Below are 20,212 nucleotides of genomic sequence, written 5' to 3'. Positions count from 1 at the left end.
GAGGGCAAAGAGAGAGTATACAAATTAACAAAATCTGAAAGGAAAGTAGAGACCTATAAACTGAAACTCAGAAAATTCAAGAAATCCTCAGATCCTACTACAAAATCCTATATTCCACAAAGTAGGAAAATCTGGAGGAAATGGACGAATTTTTAGACAGATACAGATCCTAAAGTTAAACCAGGACCAAGTAAACCATCTAAATATCCCTATAACACCAAAAGAAATAGAAGAAGTCATGAAAAGCCTCCCAACCAAAAAAAGCCCAGGTCCAGAGCAGTTCAGTGCAGAATTTCATCAGACATTTATTGCGGATATAACACCAATATTCTCCAAACTATTCCCAAAAGATAGAATCAGATGGAATGCTATCTACTCATTTTTGAATCTACAATAACCCTCGGACCTAAACCACACAAAGACTCTACAATGAAAGAGAACTTCAGACAAATCTCACTTATGAACATTGATGCAAAAATACTCAACAAAATCCTTGCAAACAGAATCCAAGAACACATCAAAACGATCATTCATCATGACCAAGTAGGCTTCATCCCAGGGATGCAGGGATGGTTTAATATGAGGAAATCCATCAATGTAATCCACCATATAAACAAACTCAAAGAACAAAATTACATGGTCATCTCACTAGATGCTGAGAAAGCATTTGACAAAATTCAACACCCCTTCATGTTAAAAGTCCTGGAAAGAACAGGAATCCAAGGTCCATACTTAGACATAATAAAAGCAATATACAGCAAACCAACAGCCAACATCAAACTTAATGGCGGGAAACTTGAAGCAATCCCACTAAAATCAGGGACTCGTCAAGGCTCCCCCTACATATGCAACATATTACTGGAAGTCCTGGCTGGAGCAATTAGACAGCAAAATGAGATCAAGGGGATACAAATCAGAAAGGAAGAGATAAAAACATTACTCTTTGCCAATGACATGATAGTGTACTTGAGTGACCCCAAAAATTTCACCAGAGAACTCCTACAGCTGATAAACAAGTTCAGCAAAGTGGCTGGATACAAAATTAACTCAAACAAATCAGTAGCCTTCCTATACTCAAAGGACAAACATGTGGAGAAAGAAATTAGGGAAAAGGTCCCCTTCACAATCGTCACAAAAACTATGAAATACCTTGGTGTGACTCTAACTAAGCAAGTGAAGGACCTGTAAGACAATAACTTCGAACTTCTAAAGAAGGAAATTGAGGAGGATCTCAGGAAATGGAAAGATCTCCCATGCTCATGGATTGGAAAGATCAACATTTTAAAAATGGGCACCCTACCAAAAGCAATCTACAGATTCAATGCAATCCCCATCAAAATTTCAACACAGTTCTTCATGGAATTGGAAAGATCAATGTGCAATTTCATATGGAACAACAAAAGACCTAGAATAGCAAAATCCATCCTCAACAACAAATAAACATCTGTGGGAATCACTATCCCTGACCTCAAGCTATATAACAAGGCAATTGTGCTGAAAACTGCATGGAACTGGTACAGAAATAGGCATGTGGATCAATGGAATAGAATAGAAGATCCAGAAATGAGCCCTCATGTATATGGTCACCTGATTTTTGACAAAGAAGCAGTAAACATTCAATGGAAAAAGGACAGCCAATTCAACAAATTGTCCTGGTCCAACTGGCTCTCAGCATGCAAAAGAATGAAAATAGACCCTTTCTTATCTCCTTGTACAAAGCTCAAGTGTAAGTGGATCAAAGATCTCCACATTAAACCAGATGCACTGAAACTATTAGATCAGAAATTAGGGAAAGCCTTAGAACATATAGGCACAGGAGAAAATTTTCTGAACAAAACACCAATGGCTCAAGCTCTAAGGTCAAAGTTTAACAGATGGGACTTAATGAGATTGCAAAGTTTCTGTAAGGCTAAGGACATTGTCAAGAAAACAAAAAGACAGCCAACAGAATGGGAAAAGATCTTTACCAACTCCACATCAGATAGAGGCCTAATATCTAAGGTATACAAAGAATTCAAAAAGCTAGACACCAGAGAATCAAATAACCCTATTAAAAATGCGGTACAGAGTTAAACAAAACGTTCTCAGTTATGGAATATCGAATGGCTAAGAAATATCTGAGGAATTGCTTGACATCCTTAGCCATTTTGTAAATGCAAATCAAAACAATCCTGAGATTCCACCTCACACCAGTCAGACTGGCCAAGATCCAAAACTCAGATGACAACAGATGCTGGCATGGTTGTGGAGAAAGAGGAACACGTCTCCAGTGTTGGTGAGGTTGCAAACTAATATAACCACTCTGGAAATCAGTCTGGCGATACCTCAGAAAATTGGACATAATACTTCCTGAAGACCCAGCTATTCCACTTCTGGGCATATACCCCAGAGACACCTTAGTACACAACAAAGGTATATGCACCACAATGTTCATAGCAGCACAATGTTCATAATAGTCAGAAGCTGGTAAGAACCCAGATGTCCTTCAGATGATGAATGGATACAAAAATTGTGGTACATTTACACAATGGAATACTTCTCAGCCACCAGAAACAATGACTTGACCAAATTCTTAAGAAAATGGCTGCATCTAGAGAATATCATTCTGAGTGAGATAACCCATTCACAAAAGAACAGACATAATATGCAGTCACTGATAGTGGGATGCTAACCCCAGAGGCTCGTACTGCCCCAGAAACAACTCACAGAGTGTGAAGTCCAATAAATAAACAAAACAAAACAAAACAAAACAAAACAAAAAAAATCTTTACACAACAAGAAAACTTTGACTATTTCCATGTTACATTTTGTTTTACATGTACTTTATGCTCATTGTAACTATTAAGTTTTCAATGCATACTATCAATCCTTTAAAAAAATCAAGTACTGACTAAAAATATATATTCATATAGTTTTATGTAAAAATTATTTTAAAATCTGAAAAAAGTACTGACAAACATGTATTGTATAATTTTATGCAAAAAATGCTTAAAATCTGTACATTTATCTTTGTTTTATAAAACAAAGTTGATAAAAAAAAAGAAAAATAATAGTTTTTTCATTTTATGTCATCCAGCCTTAAAATCACTTCAAAATCTACAGACAAGGACATGGAGGAAGGATGGCTGTTTTGTTGTTGATAGTTTGTTTTAGGTTTTATTTTTTTTTATACTCACTTGCAGTGTAAATAGAATTTAAACATTGATAATTTGCATGGGGGTAAGTTGTATTTTAATATGAAATTATGTTCTGTTGGTCACAACTGTGTACAGTGTGGATGTAGGAAGAAAAAGAAAACATCAGAATAACATATAGTGATTTGTATTTTGAAAGAATTTAGCCCAAGTGTTCACTTTCAGACATAGAATCGAATTGACACACACAAAAAGCATCAATTATTCCTGACTTACATGCTGCAAATAAATACAGCCTTTATCTCTATAATCACCAGAAGAATTAGCTGAATTATTTAAATGGACGAGTCTAAAGCTATCTCTGCATTATCTTGTATTTAGCTTATATTTTGTAGAAGAACTTCCTCATCTTTAATTCATAAAATAAATTAGCTTAAAAGCCAAACCTTCATTTATGAATAAATTCTTAACCCAATTCAAGTTAATTGATTAGGGAAGACCAATGGTATTCCTAATGATTATGTTCAAATTCAGGTTTTTTCTTATTCATTTTGTTGCTCAAAAAGAAATGTCTCCAGCTTGGTGAGCAGGCTTAGCAGTAAATGGTGTTTGCTGCTCTCATACAGGACCAGTGTTTGAGAACTAGGATCCATATGGTGCTTGCCACAGCTTGTAACTCTAGTTCAGGAAATCTGACTTCTTTTTCTGGCCACTGTTGGCATTGTAAGCACAAGGCTCACAGCCATACATGTGAAACAAACTGCCCTTACACATAAAGTAAACATTCTGAAAAAAGAGATATTACCTGATTTAACCTAAGCATATCAATATAAAATAGGGTCACTACGGTTTTTCAGGATCACCTCATCAGCAATCACAGCCTTGCTGTTTGAAAGCTAATGTGTTCATCATAGATGTAGGTATGTTTACTTGGGACGAGGGTGTAGTATCTAAATGCCTATACATATATTTGTGAAATACAACTTAAGTAAGTAAAGCACATTTTAAATGCTTATTTTCTTGAAATAAATTGAAAAGTGTAAGCTACTAGTTATACAAACAGTTTTTCAGGAGGTGCATCAACAAAGACATAATGGATGTGGTTAGGAATTCCAATAGTGCTAAATGACTTATGTACCTCAAGTGTTTGAGAAATATTAACCTAAAGACAAACAATTTAGGTTCTTATTTCTAATCTTTATCAAGTTCTTCTACAGATCCCTAATATTAAATTAAAAAAAAAACTCATGGATAAGAAGCTTAGGAATGAGAGGAGAATTACATTTTTAATGCCCAAATATCAGATTCAAATCAATATACTTGAGAATAAAACAGGGGGCAATAGTATTTTACACATTACATTCACAAAATACACTGTAAATATTTAGCCTTCATAATGTTATTTCTGCTTAGTTTTTTTCTTTCTGTTTGTTTGTTTGTTTGTTTGTTTGTTAACATTTACTAATTACCATATTATACTTAGATTACTTAGTAGAATTTATACTGGATTAATTGTCTTTATTTTTATGGAGTCCAATTTAGACAAGTTTACTGAGAGCAAATGAAAAACAGTACAAGAGACTTAAAAATAAATAGTAGGAACTCTGTGCTACTAATAACCCTTAGACAATCTTTTCTGGAGTGAGAGTATACTTCCTACTTAGTAGTTTAGAAAAAGGAAGGAAGGAAGACCAGCAAGAGGGAGGGAGGAAGGGAGGGAGGGAGAAATTGAGAAAGAAAGAAATGAAAAACAGCGAAAGGAAGGAAGGCAGAAAGAAAGAGAAAGGAAGAAAAGGAGGGAGGAAGGCACGGAGGGAGGGAGAAAGGAAGGAAGGAGGGAAATGAAGGAAGGAAGGAAGGAAGTAAAGAAGGAAGAGCAACCTTAACAAGAATACATTCTGTTAAAAGTTTTGTTTGTTGTTCTAATCAGAATCATAGCACCAAGTTTTTCTCTATTTTTTTTTACCAAAATATATTCTTACATTTGTTTTTCTATAGAGAGAAAAAGTTTCTTCTATCCTTGCTGTTGCTGTTGTTGTTTTGTAACTTTAATGTAGCAAACGGATTCTCCTAGGAGAGAACAACAATCTTAATAATAATTATTTTAAAATAATGCATAAAACGTGTGAGGTCATATTTGATGAAGTGAATCACTGTATAACCAATAGCACAATTAAAGTCAGAAGCCGGGAAGGAGTCTTGTATAGTTTCAAAACCTGGGAAACATATGAGATGATAAAGGTGGGTAAGGGATCCATGAATAGGGAAAAGGGAAGTGGGTCACCCAAAGCAAATGATAGAAAAACATTGCTTATAGCTAGAATCTCTAGGAAAGTCAGATAGCAGAGAAATTAACAGCAAATGTCCTATTTGCAAAAAGAGATTAGCACACCCATATATTGTCTCCACACATAATGTACTCTCTCTCAGACAAAATAATTAGGAACTCCAGTGATGACTTCTGTTACCAAAAGAAAATAGATCCTTTGATTACATGGTAGTCTCTCCTAGAAAATAGAGTCTGTGAAGTCTTAGACAGTGCTGTTCTCTCTTCAGACATTTCTCTACTTCATATTTTTAATGACCGCCTATAACCAGGCAGGGTACACATTGAGAATATTTTATAATGGATGGATACAAGGATGCACAGGACAGCAATGACAGAGGAGACAAGAGTACCCTTTCAATGGAGGCTACAAACTCCAATTTATTCTGTCATGTGAACAGCAGGAAAGCTACGAATGTAGATTTTAGTGTTTTTCTTCAGTGATCTGGGAATAGAGTGAGAAGTGGTGCTTGTAAGAAGAGCTTAAAGCAAAGTACTGATTTATTAGACATCACACACAAAGGCACACATGGATGTACACATTAAGGACAGCAAATAGATCCCCCTAGCCAAACTGTCCAGTCTGGTCTCAACCACTTAACTGTGAAAGTAATTTTCCACAAAAAGAATAAGATTCCAGTTCAAATTCATCAAATTTCCTAGAACTGATGTGTTAGTTCATATGCTTGAAAATATCCACTCAACACAACATATCATAGAAAAAACCACTTGCATATCTAATGCTATTGTTAAAGTATGTCTGACAAGGACGTGCATGAAGTACAACTATTTCCAGTTTTATTTAAGCATGTTAATTAAGACAAAGCCCACATCCAGGGCTGAACTCCTGATCTATATGCACAGTTTAATAATAATCGTACCATAGTGATTAGAATGATTATGGGGCTACTGTGAAGAATTCATTTGCTGCAGCTAAGCCAACAACTTTGAATTTGTGTTGAAAAACAATTACTGTGCTTAATTAGGAGCATGTAATGATGACAGCAGTTATTTCAGTGATTGATTCCAAAATTAAAGAGAGCTGGCAAACTAAGTGTGCTTTACCCTTCTCTTAGAAATGATAGAGATTACATTGGTCTAAGACTGTGCCCTGCAAGCAAATTATAAAAGGCAGGTTTACAGGGAGAGCCAGGCATCCTTGTCTTGAGGCAGGCCATGTGGAAGAGAAGTTTCCTGCTTTATCTCTCCTCAGAGGTCAGACAAGAATCAGCATATACAAATTACTACAAAAATGGGGAAAAACCCAAGCTGGCTGGGTGAATTCTTGATGACTGATATATTCATTTTATTTAAAAAATTATCATATACAGAAGATGGATGGATCATTTTAAAGTTGACAGAATAGGCGCAAATCCTCTTCTTGATTTAATATCTGAAGCATGATTTCATATCTTTAAGAGTGTGGGGGATTACTTAATGCTGTATTTCTTTTCTATTTTAGTAGATACTAGTCAGATTTCCTCCAATGAATCTGTCACAATGTCATCCCCCAAATCAAAAATATTCAAAATAACTTTTCATAATGTCATTTCTTTCTCACAATGACCCACCCTAACACAATATCTTGAACATAATTTCACCATGAATAGAAGAATCATAGCAAGGCAGTCATATGCCCTAAATATATGGTTTGAAGGAGCACTTGGTCTTGGGCTCAAGACAAAAGACACTCAAGCAGTATTTCTCAACCTATGGGTTGGAATCTCTTTAGCTGACAGATGACCCTATCATAGGAATCCCTAAGATTATTGGCAAACACAGACATATTCATTACAATTCATAACTAGCAAAGTTACAGTTATGAAGTAGCAATGAAAATCACTTTATTCTTTGGGGTCACCGCATCACTAGAAACTCTATTAAAGATTTTCAGTGCTAGGAAAGTTGAGAAGCACTACCATAAAACCTGGAGACCGTTATAGAAGCAGAAGATATCTCAGAGCCTCCACTTGCCCTTCTGTTTCTAAGTTAGGGATAAAGTTTTCCTTTTAGAGGTCACATCCAGAGACTCCTAGCAAAGGGACTTACCTTTGCCCAGAGATGTGCCATCAGGGAGAGCATGAACAGCTCATCCCTGTTAAGTTTTCACAGACTGAGCAGCATCTCTTCCTTGCTCTTGTTTTTATTCTGACAACTGGAAACCATTAATCATAGCCAGTACTGAATATACAGATCTGTCTGTGTTTGGGGGTTTTGTTTCTGTAAACTCCAATATTATGTTAGAGCTACGGTAAATGTCTGTATATGGTCTAATCTGTCTTCTGTTAAAGACCCTCAGCCATGACTTTGACAATGAGGAAGGAGAAGTTTTGCTTTGTTCTTCCTGTATTATTTTCATCTGTAAAAATGTTAATTGTGATTCATCATATTACATACATATTTCCATATATGCTTTGCATGACTACATACTTTCAACTTTAATACAAGCCTCATTAATGTGCAATGAATATAATTAAAAATGCCAAGTTAGAAGGTGTCCAATGAAAGAAATAACTCTAGTAAGAGGTGGAGATTCCAAAGTCTCTTATCTCAAGCTGTATGTGCTTCCTTCTAAACAGTGTTAATGCCCTTGTTTAGATAGATAACTTAGACACTGAAGGTCTGTTGACTAATAGCTAAGCTGAGAGAATTTGACTTATATTAAAAAGGTCTCAGCTGTATTTGATTTGCTTGCATATAATTTTAGGTTGGCTTTCTTAACTACCATTGAAATACTTTCAACATGATTACTTTTCCAAGTGGCAGATGAACAAAGACATTTTGAAACTGTCAGGTTCGTATAGTTTAGTTATCAACCTTGAATGTCTTTTATCAGAACCTCTTTGGCATTCTTGGTGCTCGGTGCAATGTAGCTTTCTTGGGTTTCTCTCTCTAAATCATTTCTGACATTTTGGTTTGCAGTATCAGTTGTGGGGATTCAGGTATGGTATACATTATTTGAAAGTCTCCAAAGAAATAGTTGTCAGAATTATTGACTGATGTAGAATTTTTATTTCTCTTGTTAAGTGTTCAGCTGCCTTTCTGGTTTCATGTGAGTGAATGTTTGTAATTTATAAAGGATAGAGACCTTCCAAACAACCTAACAGTTTGTATCGCTGATCCCAGAACAGTTGTATATGCCTGATAGCATAGAGCTGTAATCTCAGTTTGTGAAGAGCAATATAATAGGATCACAAGTTCAGTACCAGTAAGGGCTTTAAAATGATTTCAAAGTCAAATCGGCAACTTAGTAAGAACATGTCCCAAAATTTAAAAATTAAATAAATAAAATAAAATGAGGTTGTAAATGTAATCTATTAGTATAGCACATATGTAAAATGTGTGAGGTCCTAGGTTGAAATCCCTGTACTATAAGCAACAGCATATTTTTGTCCTTAGTGAAATCATCCCACAGGTAATCGTGTGTTTTGTTTGTGACTGTTTATTTTACTCTTATAGGAATTCAAACAGAATGATTTTTATGATAAATAGAATTAGTTCTCCATATTACATATATAACATTATTTCTCTTTTTATTCTTGAAGGTGGAAACAGAATGGTACAGATATTGACTTCAGCATGACTTATCACTATAGGTTGGAAGGAGGCAGTTTGGCCATCAGCAGCCCCAGAACAGATCAAGATATTGGCATATACCAGTGTCTGGCCACCAATCCTGTGGGCACCATTCTGAGTAGAAAAGCCAAGCTACAGTTTGCATGTAAGTTTTTGGGACAATCCATACTTAACACATCCTGGAAAACATTCTGGCGATGTATCTATGTTGGGCCAAGTGGACAACATTCCCAGTGATATTCGTGTTGAAATCAAGTAGAGTTTTATGCATATAAAAAGTTCTGATTGTGTATTTTATATTATGTTCCTGGGGATAAAAGAAATCTTTTTGTTTAGGAGAATATTTTTCTAATTCTATATTGTGACATATTCTCAGACCCACCTGTAAAAATACCACGTATCAATATTATGATGCATGCATATAATATTGCTGCCCTTTCCCTCTCTCTCTTCCTTCTTTCTCTCTCTTCTTTTGTTCTCTCTCTCTTCTTTCTTTCTTTCTTTCTTTTTTTTATTTGAACAATGTATTAATGTGAAGAGCATAGTGAAAAACAAACAAACAAACAAACAAACCCAGCGCAGAGGTGTCACGTGGGGCAGGCTGATGTTGCTCTAGAAACAGCGATCACACACCTCCTCAGTGAAATGTAGGTGAAAAGAAAGTGGGTGCCACAGGCAGGCTTTATATTAACTGTAACAATGTCCAGCTCCATCCCATAAATGTCATCCTAGTAATTACCTTTGTGACATTTGGGGACATTAGCAGATGAACATTAGACATTGCTTCTTTTATTGTTCATAGATAGTGTTTCTAGGGACTAATGCTTCCTATCAGATTCAGTGAAAACCTTGTCTGAGATTAATGATGCCTCCTGATAAGGACAAAGTAGAAGGCTTGCATTTCCCTCTTGTATAACCCCCTGCACATAGGTAAGTCATGGAACTGAAATGTTAGCTATTTCCTTCTGGGAGGTCATGGAAATGCTTGTGCTGTCTATAACTTTCATAAGACAAATTTAAAGATTTTTGTTAAGAAATATGTGTCCCATCCTGGATAAGAGAACTTTAGTCACCTGCAGATATATGAAGTAATAATCGAGTCTATTTCTCTTATGGCTTCAAGTTAATCTGCACTAGAGATCGCATGGTCTACACAGGGTGCATGGAATTCAGTGTTTGGGTGATAGCCTTGCTTTTGGATGAATATAAATCAATTATCTTTGCAGTTGATTCCTGCTTTCAAGAATGACTTGAAGAAATAGCAGTGAGAAAGGGATAGACACATATCCTACAGGAATGTGCAGTTATTAAAGAGACTAACAACCCCTCTCTCTCCTGTTTGGAACGTAGATTTTCTTATAACAATGGAATCATATTATTCCAAATTCCAAAAAAAATTCTATACAGCATATAATATTTGTTTGTAATGTTCTTGCATTTCTAATGTATTTTCTATCAAACATCCTGCCTTTACATAATGGCATAATAGTCTTACAATGCCAGTATTTGGAATCTGAGGCTATCTCAAAATAAAAAAGAAAAGTAAATGAAGACAAACACACAAAATAAATTAATGCTAAATGTCTTCGTCAACTTATTTCTTTCTTTATTGCTTACACATTATATTTTAAATTATTTCTATGCTTTTGAATTATCTTTTTCTAATTTGGCTAAATGAAATACTTGCATGTAAAACTTTTTGTCTTTCTTTAATTAATTAATTTGTTTGTTTGTTTGTTTATTTTTCACTCCTGAATTTATTCCTCTCCCACTCCATCCTCCAACTGTTTTACATCCCATATCTCCTTCCTGCACTCCCGTTTTGTATATTCCCACCCTACCCACACTACCAGACCTCTAAACTCCCTGGAGCCTTTAGCCTTGAGGGTTAGGTGCATCTTCTCTGACTGAATCCATACCTCTGGTGTGTATGTATTGGGGGGGGGGGGCTCATATCAGCTGCCTGATTGGTGATTCAGTGTCTAAGAGATCTCTGAAATCCAGGTAAATTGAGACTGCTGGTTTTCCTACAGGGTCATTCTCCTTCTCAGCTTCTTACCATTTTTCCCCAGTACAACCACAGGAGTTAGCAGCTTCTGTTAATTGGTTGGTTGCAAATATCTGCATATTTTAGCTGCTTGTTGGGTCTTTCATAGGGCAGTTATGATAGATTTCTTTTTCTGAGCACTCTATAGCCTCTGTAATAGTGTCAGGCTTTGGGCCCTTTTCTTGAGCTGGATCCCACATTGGACCAATTGCTAAACCTTCTTTTACTCAGACTCCACTTCATTTCCATCCTCATCCCTTCAGTTCTTTCAGACAGGAACAATTTTGGGTCAGAGATTTGACTGAGGAATGGCAACCTCATCCCTCACTTGATGCCCTGTTTTTCTGCTGGATGTGTGCTATACAAGTTCCCTCTACCTACTGTAGGGCATTTCTTCTAAGGTCCCTTTGTTTGAGTCCAGAGAGTATCTCACCTCCCAGGTCTCTGATACATTCTGGAAGGTCTTTACAACTTCCTACCTTCAAAGGTTGTCTGTTTTAATTATTTCTGCTGGCCCCTAGGTCTTCAGTCCTTTTTTCCTACCCAATACCAGATCATGTTCCCTCTCCTGCCATTCCCTTTTCTTCCAGGGTCCCTTCATTCCTACCCCTTTGTGGTTGCTTTCTTCTACCTTCCAGTGGGACTAAAAATTCCACATTTGGACCCTTCAGCTTGTTGACCATCTGAGTCCTGTGAACTGTATCTTGAGTATTCTGTACATTTTTTTTTTTTGCCCTATATCCACTTATCAGTGAGATCATATCATGCTTGTTCTTTTCGGTATAAGTTACCTCATTGGGGATGAAATTTTTTAATTCCATGCATTTTCCTGCAAAACTCAGAATGTTCTTGTTCTCAATAGCTGAGTAGTAATCCATTGTTTAAATAAACCACATTTTCTGTATCCATTCTTCTGTTGTGGGACATTTGGGTTGTTTCTGGCTTCTGGCTATCACAAATAAGGCTGCACTTTACTAAAAAGAAAAATTACAAAGTTAAAAAAAAGGTTTTGGTTTTGCTTGTTTGTTTGTTTTGTATTTTCAGTTTTATGGTTTTTGTTTGTTTTGTTTTGTTATACTTGCATGAGTGAGAGGTTCTAGCTCTTCACTATTTATTTCCCTTTGGGTTTCTAAGAGTTCATGACTCCTGGCCTTGTCACTAAAGTTTGAGGATCTGTGTTCAAGAATCTGCACCCATATAAAATAACTAAGTGTCATGACATTCCTAAAATCTCTGCCCTGGGGAGTGGAAATAATACAGTTTGTGAGGCTTTCAGTCTATTCTGTCAGCTCCATATTCTTTAATACTCTGGAAAATTATTTGAAAAATAATTGAAGAAGAAACTTGAAGTAACCCTCCAGCCTTCGAAAACATGTGTACACACCTGAACACCATATGAACAAACATATATTTTCACATAATCCACACATAAACTGAAACACAAATTACCTTAAGCACTGAAAGTAATATTTTAGAAGCAAAGGAGAGCCCAGATATTTGGCCTTGCTGTATACCACATATATTGATTCTATATCTGAAAAGCTTTGTATTGTGTTCAAGGAAAGATCTGCTGGGTATTACATAGAAAATGTAGTGTAGATGTAAGAAAGTTTCCAAATGGAAACTTCCTTAACTTCACGACCTGTATCTTCACTCTGGAATATATCACTATCTTCTTTTAACATTAACAGTAGTTGTGTGGCTTTAAAAGTCTTTGTCAGAATAACAATTTGAGTTAAATGCTGGGGTCATAGATACAGTGATACCCAAACTAAACTTTTGTGTCTATCAAATATTCAAGAGAATGCAATTACATCATTTCTTCCAATAACTCTCTCTTAAGAAAATTACCCATTGAAACTAACACCACCATTCACTCCCACATTCGATGGCAGGGGTTAATTAGAATAAGAATGCAAAGGCTTTCATTCACATAGGCGCCCTAGAAAGGAGATCTCTAATGCTCAGTTTCATTATGTTTCCAACTCAGCCAACACATTTCATTTATATTTACATATTTCTAATTGTGACCATTTCACAATTTTATGGATAGATTGTATAAATAGGAGTCTCTTATTTATATCCAAACCTTTCTTTTTATTTTGTCAATGTTTATTTAGTGCTCTTATTTGTATGTGTCTATCAAATAACATAATGGCTTTTAATTTGAGATTCATACATATGTATAAAATATAGTTTGATCGTACTTACTTTTCTATTCCTCTAATTTGTCCTTCCATACTCCTGTTTATTACTTTTTCAGTCCTAACTAGTCCCCTGTCTGCTTTAAAATCTTTGTTTCTAACATAATGGGTTTCATTATGGTTGCTTACACAAGCACAACAGAGGATTATTTTTAGATGCATGGGCAGCTTACTAAGATTATGTAACTGCATCATTCATTTCCACCCACCAATTACCCATAAATTCTCAGGGAATGGTGGCTTAATGTCAAAATTTTGATGTGTCCAATAGTGTCCATATAGGAATTTGCATAGGAAATCATGACTTATAAGAAGAGTTCAAGAGTTCAAAAGACAAAAGTCCAAATGTTCCCAGCCAGAAGTCAGCACTGTACAATTCTCCACCTCTTCTCCTAGCTCTTAGGTTGTACTTGACCCATTCCCAATGATGTTCCCTGAGCCTTTCAGGAGATGTAATACAAGGGTGTCGTGTACGGCTGAGAACAGTCACTTAATTCTCAACCCCTTCATGGGTCCTTACACTTATCACCATCCACTGCAAAAAAGTATATCCAAGGAAATATGGCAGAAATACATATGGGTATAAAGGTGATTAATCTGGGGAACTTTGACAGATACAACATGTCCATTTAACAAAACAACAGCAGTAGCTTCCCCACAACAGCCTATGATCTCTTCAGCCACACTGGCTTTTGACTCGGTTTACAATACCAATTCAAAATCCTTCCCTATGTCGGAATTCTCCATTCCCACTAGATTGTGAGTAATAATTTCCACAGGAGGCCTGGCATTATTGAACCAGTAAATACAGGTTTCCTGAACACTAAGTAGCATTGCACATAGGGGCCACAGTTGAGTATGAGTGTTAATGACAATATTCTCCAGGAAGGCTACATAGCACTCTCAGGTACTAGAAGGGAGGCCAGGAGGGACTTAGCTTCCAGACCAGTTGTAGTGTGATGCCTCTCTCTGGTAAGCAGAACATATGGTGTCTTGTGCAACAGGGTGTTACCATCTAGTCCTTGATTTCCATACTCTCTTTATATATAATGTTTGTATTGAATTGACCAACAAAAATAAAGTTGCATATTGTCAACCCTATTTTATAAACTAGACACTTTAAGTCCTAATCAGATGGTAGGATATCTCAGAATTCATTGTGGGTAAATAAGTTTTAATAACATTTATTTAGAAAAACCAGAGCTTTATAAAATGAATACTCTTGATTTTTCATAATACAGACCCTTTTACAACACTGTGTAGATAATTCATGGGAACTGTTCCCTTTCTTCATGTCATTTTGAAGTGATGCAATTTATTTTCTAAATGAACACTGCAGGCAGTAAGCTTCACAATAACCTCGAGGTTGGCATTGCGATGCCACGTCTACATGTCACTTTATGAAAATACATCCAGCTCCAGGTCATCAGCTTCCCTGTCTGTGCCTTCAGTTCTCCAGATCTCTCCAGAGAGCAATGAAACCTAGTTGACAGCAGTTAAACTTGCCCTTGCTCTAGTTTTCCCATTCCTGCATTTTTCTGTGAACTTCCCCTCTATTCATCCCGTCTACAGATTAAATTGCCTTTTGTTTTTCAGAATTATTTTTGAAAACATCGTTATTATTTCCCAACATTATTTGTCAGCACACTTAAATATAAAAAGCCAACTACTAAAATGTTAACCATTTAACGATGAGCATTTTTACTTTTCTTTAATATATACATTTATTTATTTATTTATTTATTTACTTATCTATTTACTTATTTATTTATTTATCTTGAGTACTTCAAACTGGAGGCTCAATTAATCTTATTCACTGTCCCCTAGTAATTCTTTGCCCCCTGGGTCCCACTTTAAGGAAACCTAAGAAAGGCAGAAACCATTCACTATAAAATCTTTGGCTTTTGATTTTCTTACATGTCAAAAGTTGTCCAGAAACCCTGCTTACACAAATTTCTCTAAGTTAAATAAAGTTATACATAAAGAAAAAATGTTTGGATTCAGGAGAGTTCAATAGACATTTTGGAGTTTCTTATATCATTGCTTTGGACTTCAAAGACAATAGACTTATAAACATCCTGTTTCCACATGAGCTTTTGCACAGACACACACGCACACACACACATACACACACACAAAGACAAATTTAGTAACTGATTATTATTTTGCTTGTAAATTTTATCTTGGTATTGGAATTTTAATGGTACACCCTAATGTTTTATTAGATATCATTTAATATGCCTTACCTTATGACTTATCTCTGCATGGATGCTTTGTGATAATATGGTCTATGTGTAAAAAAATGCCTTTATGAAATAGATCAAATTTGTCTTACCCCTTGACACGTCATTCACATCTCTGTTGTTAATGCATGTTTTAAATTATCTGATCACAAAGTTCCTGACAATGATATAATTCTGGTCTATCATGTATTCCAGCATATTCTGATTTAATCCCACTCAAAACTACCCAAAATCAACTGAAAAGAAAATGTCATAACTTATCGCCACTTATCATTCATTCCAGAATTCCTGAGTGATAAATCCAAGTTGGATCTTTAATTCACTTATAGATGCTTTGATTTATTTTTAATTGCTCAAGGATTTTGGTGGGAAAGGCTGTATGTGGGTTTCCTTCTTTCATCTGTTAGTGAATTCCTCTGTTGGATTTCATGATCTGGAGCACTGCAATCTAACTCTGCTACTTAAAATATTGTCCCTGAAAAAGTGACTTTGGTGTTTGGGAAGAAACCTGTAATTTCATGAAGTTATGCTTGGGAGGCTTGTAGTATGTAGAACCTTGATCATGAAAAAATAGACAACATGGAAGTCATGGAAAAAAGGTTTTGATTCTCTATATTTCATATTTAATCATGGATGATCATTCCAATACATTTCTTGTGTTAGTGGACAGAAAACAGTTTGAGAATGTATCTAACTGACTTTACATTTCTATATCTGTCCACTGCAGAGACATAGTTAAGCATGGTGCTAGGTCCCAAAGATAAATGGTAGAATAAATTCAGACAGAATTAATTCCTCCTTTTGAGACTTTTTAATGTAAACTATCATATTTCAAATAAGGTGATAAGATCACAATTCTTGTTTTAAGTGGGACAACCAAAATCATTTTGCTTGATCTCACAAAAATAATGAATGTCATGATCAGTGTTCAAACCTAGTGAGTGAAGTATAAAATTTCCTTCTCCTGCCCTCTGCATTTCCTTGATATTTTTATAAGGTAAAATACAAGGTGGACTTATGGAAACTGACGAGTACCCTGAGTAGGAAGAACGAAAGTTTGGAGTAAAAACAAATAATACTATCCCACCCAAAGTAGGTGTGACTTAATTTGAGCACTGAGATAGAAGGTTTGGTTTTCAACCCAGAAACTAAATAAAGTGCTCAAAGGACCACTTACTAGAGACAAGGCAAGAAGGAATAGAAATGAATGTGTATGGTAAAGGGACAGATGGTTGGGACTAGAAAAACACTGATCTTCTGGGTCAAAGCTAAAAGAGAAATTGGTTCCTCTTTAGAAATAGGTAATTTAATTAGACTTGGATTCTTAAGAGACTTGGGAAATTCAAAGTACAATTCAGTGATACATAGAAATCAAGACAAACTGCCTGTTTTGAAAAGACAGTGTATATTCAATATGACATTGTACACAGTATTAATTCATGTAAAAATGAGGGTGTTGACATTACCTGTTTCACATAAGGTTGATGGGGGACTAGATATTTAATACATACAGAGCAGAGGGTAAGGACAATAGAGAGATTATTGTGACAGGAATATAAAAAAGGAAGCAGAAGCCTAGACTTACACTGTTAACAGGACAAGATTTATATTTTATTATTTATTGTAACACCAAGTATTTGATTGATGTCCAGAACTTTGAAGTTGCTTACAAAAGGAAATTTGAAACTCACCACATGATTTCATTGGGTATTTTAGCATTATATATATTAAAATTATTAATACAAAATTTATATATACTTATGGATATTCTAAGCTTTAGTTCATAAATGTACAGGGGGAGATTATGCAATTCTGTATCATAATGCAGGGTTGATTTTTCATATTTCAAGGTTAACATATAAGAAGAGTTCATTTTAAAACACCATAAACATGTAGACATTTACAACCAGCATCTTTTCCAGAGGAATGCAAAAGGCTTATATATTCCACACATCATTATTTTGAACCTGTAAACTATTCTCAACCATATTTTACAGTTAAAAAAAATTCAAGGTGATACAATTATGATCTTGCCCAAGGTCACCCAAACTATACTGGTTGTGAATTTTAAAGGTGTGTACACCTTTGGGGTTTTTCTTTATAGTTTATGCATATTTTGAAAGTAGGATTCACATGAATCAAAGAAATATTGGGCTGGAAAAGTAGCTTAATATGTATTAGTAAATACATTGCTTTATAAGCATGAAAAGCAGAGTTCAAATGCTAAGGATCACACAGGGTAGAAATAGCACTGTTATGAGACATCCCAACATTAAAAGAGCAGAGACAGAACGATCCCTGGGCTTTTCACGACAGCCAGCCTAGTGAACTTAGTTAGTTCTTGGTAATGGCTCTACCTCACATAAAGGTGTAAAGTGCCCGGGGAATGGTCACACACACACACACACACACACACACACACACACACACACACATAAGCATTCATCTGTATACACACACACACACACACACACACACACACACATAAGCATTCATCTGTATACACACACACACACACACATACACACATATACACACACACAGACAGACACACACAAACACACACACACACATACATTCATTTGTATACACACACACAGCAAAAAAGATACAATTATTGCATAATAGAAAAAAGTTTTAGTGTAAAGGTGTTTTACTACTTACAGAATTTCAAGGAACTATGCGAACTTGAAATATCATATCTCAGTATTTCTTAAACTAGAGGACTCCCAGATTGATAAATAAAATTTAAAAGAATTTGGAAACTGTTGATTCCTGAAATGCCACTGAAATGAGCCTGAGTTACCCATGACCCTGATGGTGACAGAATGCATTTACATTGGAAAAACAGATTATGTCCCAGGTAGGGAACTTTTAAACATAACACTTAAAAATGCATTTGGAAATTTCAAAAAACTCTAGTAATTGTAAAGGGTGCATTAAGTGTGTGATGCATACCTAATTATCAGGGAAAACGCCAAATGCTTTTTAACAGCATTTGTGCAGAAGAGAATGTCATAAGCACACACACACACACACACACACACACACACACATATACATATATATATATATATATATATATATATATATATATATATATATATATATATATATATATATATATAATTTCCCTCTAACTTCTTAAGTAAAGTTGACCAATTAGCTTTCGTTTTCCTTATCAGGCTTCTGCAGTGCTATAATGTTACAAGAGTTCTAGTGTTCTAAAATTATTTTAATGCTATAATAACATTGCTGCTCATTGGTATATTAAGGAGAAAACTTTGCTTTTAAAAGTAATTCATATCTTAAACAAATGTGCTGTGAGATTTGCACAGTTAAATTACAGCTAGCTCCTATCATATTTATCTTAAAAATCAACAGGAACATAGATTATCCCATGTGTTAGCCTCATTTTCCCCATGTCAGCACTGCTGGAAATCTATTTATGTGTCTTATCAAAAATGATACTTTTTTATTTTTTGAAATTCAGCCTAACCCAGTGCCTTCCCCTACTTATGTTCAGCGGGGCCTAATCTTTTTGGTACATTTAAATAAAATTGCACATTTAAACTGCGTGGGCTAAGAGTCTTTGTAGGAGAGAAAAATATTATGAAGTAAGAGATTTGTCCCAACAGAACTGAGAATTTCTTATTTGTAAACCTGCAGAAGATACAAAAAGCAGAAGCAAGCTCACTGGTGATTCACTGGACAAATGGCTTTGGTCGAGTCATATGCACAACTGAGAAGAAAGTTGTTCTGTGGACTAATACAATGGTTTATATCAAGAAAGTTCTTTTTCATTTGCATTAAATTATACGGTGAATTGTTTCCTGGCATTTGCTTTGAATAAATATATATTTTATATTCTCTAAATTAGGATCTACAGTTTAAAAAACAACTACATGTAACAGATATTAAAGAATCTAGTGGAAATGATAGCTGTGTTTAAAAATATTAATTTATATGCTACTTTCTTTTTAAATTATTATTTTTATAGAATATGTTACATATGTACATTTCAAAGGTTATAACCATTCCTGGATCTCCCTCTCCCATGTTACCTTATTCTGCTTCTATGAAGTTGTTCCCCCTCGTAACCCCCTACTTTCCCCTCAACACCCTGGCATTCCCCTACATTGGGAAAAGCATATGTAGCAGAAGATGGCATTGCTATGTGCTATTTTCTTAAGAAGTCTAATGTGTATAAAAATACAAAGAACACATATAGATAGCTCCTCACACCCAATGGCAGCATACTGAGTAGTTTGGAGTTAGAATATTACCTTTCCTTCTAAATCTTTCTCCTTTTGTTCCTGAGAGATTATCCATCTCTTCTTCTCAGTTAAGAATTTGTCAAGATTAATTTTAAGAGTCCCTTTCTGTGCACATATGATGCATGCATATATAATTATATGCTCATTGTTTCTCTCTCTCTCTCTCTCTCTCTCTCTCTCTCTCTCTCTGTGTGTGTGTGTGTGTGTTTGTGTGTGTATGTGTGTGTGTGTGTGTGTGTGTTTGTGTTTGTGCATATGTGTTTCTGAGTATGTAGGTCAGAGGACAAAGACAACGTGGGTACCATGTATCATCTCTAAATTCTCATTGCTTAAGACAAAATGATTGATTTGATATGTCATTGTTTGATACCTGTAAGCTTCCAGGGAATAGCCTGTTTTATCTCC

General features: G+C 35.3%; 1 protein-coding gene across 2 annotated transcripts in view; it reads left to right on the top strand.

The window, feature by feature from the left end:
* Positions 1–20,212, top strand: part of CNTN6 (contactin 6) — a gene marked incomplete at both ends in the record, with an annotated part of 294,022 nt that overhangs the window by 83,874 nt on the left and 189,936 nt on the right. Inside the window, one exon of one of the 2 annotated variants that reach the window (XM_080913827.1) lies at positions 9,057–9,181. In XM_080913827.1, coding sequence (XP_080769953.1) covers positions 9,057–9,181 — 125 coding nt within the window. Of the gene's footprint in view, positions 1–9,005; positions 9,182–20,212 lie in introns of both variants that reach the window. The other variant, XM_080913826.1, reaches the window with a different exon arrangement.

This window comes from Micromys minutus, assembly GCF_963924665.1.
Source record: "Micromys minutus genome assembly, chromosome: 3".
In the NCBI taxonomy this organism is placed as follows: domain Eukaryota; kingdom Metazoa; phylum Chordata; class Mammalia; order Rodentia; family Muridae; genus Micromys; species Micromys minutus.
Note: the sequence above shows the minus strand (reverse complement) of the source record. Positions and strands in the feature narration are given on the sequence as shown.